Raw genomic sequence first — 4403 nt, 5'->3', positions numbered from 1 at the left:
GAGATCCGCTGACCTGAAAAATGTAGCTTCGAGAAAAAAGCATTTGACTAGGCGTCTCCCCATTCTCCGTTACCATGGATTCAGCAAACTTTTCGTTTTTTTTTTCTTTTTTTCCCATGCTTATAGATTTTAGTCAGAAGTTAGAATATAATCGCGTGAGAGGAGAGGAGAGTGGAGGAGAGTTAGGAAGAGGAGAGTGGGAAAATTATTGTCGATTTTAATTTACAAATAAAAGCTTTTAAACAATGAACCATTGTCTTTTTGAAAATAATTTTATGTCACTTTAAAAACTATTAAAAATAAAACCACAACAAGATTATTTGGAAAGAAAAAAAAACTTTTAAGTAGATTTATTTACCAGTAGCTGCCAAATCAACAAAAGCAGGGTTCTTTAAATGATGCGTTAAACAAGAGATACTTTTTTCATCTAATGAATTTTCTATAAATGCTAACGTGCACACATCATAGGATTTCAAAATTTAATTCCACCTTTAATAATTCTGTCATGAATCACTTCAAGGAATTCTGACGTAAAGGCACTAGTTCATCTGGCTTTACTTCTTTTCTGAAAAAGAAAAATTTATTTTGAAAGCACCAATAAATAATGATTAACTTATTCGGTGTGCGTGAAAGAAATTTTTAGCATCACCCAAATTGGTTTTCATTAAATTGTAATTAAATTAAATTTTTGAAAAAATCTAAAAATTGTCAAATGTGTAGTTTTAAAGGACCATAATAAATTGCTTTGAAATTTTTGAGGAAAAGTGCGTAGAAGCTGTAAAAATTATCAAGCGATATTTCTTTTAATTCTTTTTCACCTTTTATGGGAGGTGCTGTCGAACAATACTATATCATCAAAAGTTTGTTAAGCACAAGAAAAGAAAAAGTATGAACTGTGATAGAGCCATCCTGTGAGGTCATCCGGCTTGCACCTAAACTATCCTCATCGGATTATGTGTCCGCCAGGCTAACCGTGGGAGATTTTCCTCGCTCCTACAGAATAGGAAGATTTTGCTTGCGTTAAAAATAATGCAGATTTATGCTTATTAAATAAAATAGGGATTTTTTTTTATCTCCGAAGGTTAGTTTTACTAAATGAAATTCTACGAAAATGACTCATCATTTCATTCAGGAATTTGAGTTCAGTTCAAAATAACAAGGTTAAGCAATGAATCCTTACAATATGGATTCCTTCTTATGGAATAAAATAAAGCACTCTTCTTATACCTGAACCAGCTTTATTCTTTGGCATCGACAGATATTATCCCACGTCAGTATATTCTTATGAAAATCTACTGCCATGGAAAAAAAGAGAATAGTTGGCTGAATCCATGGTAACGGAGAGTGAGGAAACACCGTTTATAAAAGGTTCAACCACTTTTAAGAACCATTCCGGATAGTTTTAATTTAGAGAGGAAGCTTACTCAGCTGCTTCTTCCAGAGTATCGGGCATTTTCTTATCCTTTGTTTCTGGCAAAAGAAGAGCCAGAAGTCCACTGCTAATGGCTAAGAGACCGTAGACCACGTTAGGTAACCAAGCGTGTGTAGCTTGACCCTGAAAGTATAACAACGAAAATATTAGGTTTTATAAAGAGAACAAAACCGCTTAGAAATTGAAGAATATAATTTTTCGTTTCCTGTCATCAACAACAGGAACAATATTACAATGGAAATACAAAGAAGAACAAACTATAGGCAATAAATGCTTTAATGGAATTCGAAAACACATAAAATCCGATGTAATTCGTAGAAAAACACAAGTTTTACTATATAAATCTCTTTTAAGATCCATTTTAACATACGCTTGTGACTCTGTCTTGTACGGATGAGGCTATGTTAAGTACCTCTGAGAGAAAGGCTGACATTATAAACTTTATTAAACGACAAAGAATAAAATGGGCAGATTTTAAATGCCTGACCAGTTGGCACACGAAAAAGAGGCAGGCCGAATTTGAGATGAATAGAAAAAGACATTTTGGTCTTAAAAACTAAAAACTAGAAAACAGTAGCAGGAAAAACGTTAGCCTGGAGAAAACTTCCCCAGAAGGCCAAGGCTTATCCTGGACTTTCGAACCATTGATGATTATAAAAAGAATAAACTTAATGCTATTTCTAAGTAATTTTAGATTATCGTGAGCTTTTAAAAAAAATCTTTCTCCAATTACATTTTAGCTAACCTTGGAAATCAGCTCTTACACATAATGTCTGTTCGTGCAACAAAGAATAAAATAAGAGCTTCTTTTATTGTAAATCTGGAAGCAGCATAATTTTTTTTAAAAAAAATACTCTTTTTATTATATTTTATCTTTATCAAGAAGCTGAAAAACTTTAAAAAGTAAATTATTTTTCTGCTGTGTTAGATAGTTTAAATAATTTAGCTTAAAATATATAAACTTTCTTCGAATAATATTATTTTGCAAATGTTAGGAATAATATTTATAGAATAAAATACAAATATATTTTTTTCGACAAATGTTCTACATTAATTGAATAATATATATCATAAATTTAGACATCTATATGAAAACATCGAAATTATAATATATATTATTCTATAAATTAACATAGCTTTAAACAAATAACTCGACTTTAAAATTTTTAAAAAAAAAATACATGTGTGCTTAAATATGAAAGTATTACATGCAAACTCATGCAAAACATTTAATTATTAAAAAAATGCAGTGCGTCTCATCATTTGGTATAATTATTATAATATACTAATACAATACTTGATGCAATAAATATTCTATATTTATGCAATGTATAGTCTAATTTATCCAATAGTTATATTATATATCATCAAATTTTAGCGATTGATACACGAACGTAAACATATGCAGACAGTCACGTGAGAACACTAAAACTGTATCACGTGATAATTTAAGATTTTACATGGAATCTTGTAGCGCGTCTAATAATTTGGTCAGGGACTGTTAGATTCAGAATTTTGAATTCAGCATTCAAAAGTAGGGTGATCTTAATACAGCTCTCCCCGCTTCTCACAGAACAACAACGAATCCACTAGTGGTATCCGTTCATCGAATATTCTATCACAGCTATAATTCTGAAGGGGGAGTACAGTAGTGTGTGTACCACTACCGAAATATAATTCCAATTTACTAGAGTATATAAGACACTCAATTCTATGGAGGGGGGTACCTTTTCATAGATGAAGGTTGTCGATACATGACTGTCACCACGACAGTCCTCAAAATAAAAAGCAGACCATCCTGAATAACTTTTATTCTAATAATCGAATCGTCAATGGTTCGTGGGTTTGATCTCAACTGTGCAAATTAATTAGCGTAGAGACGATTTTTTAAGCCATGACACAAAAGGATACTTTCTCTGAATATACTACATGCTTTTTTCGACCGATTTGTATCTCTCATCTCAAAATAGGAAGAAGGCGTCAATCTCCTCCCCATCTGAGACGGACGGTCGAATGCTCTTAATTTAAATGTTTGCGTATTTCGCCGTATTTCGAGAATTTTCTTTAGCGGTTCCAAAATTTTTTACTCATATCTTTAAATTCATTAATCCAGAGTAAAATTGCAAGCAAAAAAAAAAAATCATTTTTAATAACTACATTTATTTAAAAATGATGGGAGGAATTTTGAATTGTGAAGGCATACACTATTTAACATCTTTTTAAATTATTCAATTTTTATAAGACAAAAATACAAAAAATGAACGCAATTGACTCAATAGTTCTCGTGAAATCAAATTTTGAATGTATGACTTTTTAAAAGTTTGATAAATCAAAAATGGCTCGATGGACTGCGCGCAAATTTCGTATTTTGTCCTATAAAATTACCTTCTTTAAAAAGATATAAAAATTGTTTTAAGAAATCAAAAAAATTTTCTACCATTAATAAATAAAAAGATTTAGTAAAAATATTTCGTTGCGTGGAATCATCTATACATAATAATAAACGCGGTTGCGTGTGTGTCTGTAATCACAATATATCGCCCCAGAAGCCTCGCACGAAACTCGGCACATAATTGTGTTTTGACATAATGAAGAAGTAATTTTTTTCTTTTTCTTTTTCAAAAATTTAGATTAGTTTTTTAGTTATCAGTCATTTTGTAAGAAAATCTATGCTTTTTCGCCTTCAAAGAGCCATATTCGCGATCGGAACGAACTATAGGGGGCGTTGTTGTATGAGACGCATACCTGCGATTTCTCTATGAACCATCATTCAGTTACTCTGGAGACGTCGTTAATGTAGCGTGTAGCATTGCAACGTTCCTTCTTTAATGTGGCTTATTAAATTTAAAAAAGAAAAATGCTTGATCTTCTTTCTTGTACAACCGAAAACAAAATGGTATCTCTTTTTATTAGAGAAGGAATATCCAAAACACATCGGAAAAATATTTGTACATTAACAGAAAAAAATATG

The 4403-nt window shown here is 31.3% G+C and overlaps 1 protein-coding gene across 4 annotated transcripts in view; it reads right to left on the bottom strand.

Annotated features, from left to right (window-relative positions):
• Window positions 1-319: 319 nt before the first annotated feature.
• Window positions 320-4403, bottom strand: part of LOC107442432 (organic cation transporter protein) — a 45766-nt gene continuing 41682 nt past the window's right edge. For all 4 annotated transcript variants that reach the window (XM_043051029.2, XM_043051031.2, XM_071178167.1 and 1 more), the window contains exons 10-11: window positions 1425-1555; window positions 320-565 (exon numbers count right to left, since the gene is read on the bottom strand). In XM_043051029.2, the coding sequence (XP_042906963.1) occupies window positions 511-565; window positions 1425-1555 (186 nt within the window). In that variant the 3' untranslated portion in view covers window positions 320-510. The remainder of the gene's footprint in view (window positions 566-1424; window positions 1556-4403) is intronic.

This window comes from Parasteatoda tepidariorum, chromosome 3 (assembly GCF_043381705.1).
Source record: "Parasteatoda tepidariorum isolate YZ-2023 chromosome 3, CAS_Ptep_4.0, whole genome shotgun sequence".
Taxonomy (NCBI): Eukaryota; Metazoa; Arthropoda; class Arachnida; order Araneae; family Theridiidae; genus Parasteatoda; species Parasteatoda tepidariorum.
The sequence above is the reverse complement of the archived record's forward strand: the minus strand, read 5'-3'. Positions and strand labels throughout refer to the sequence as shown.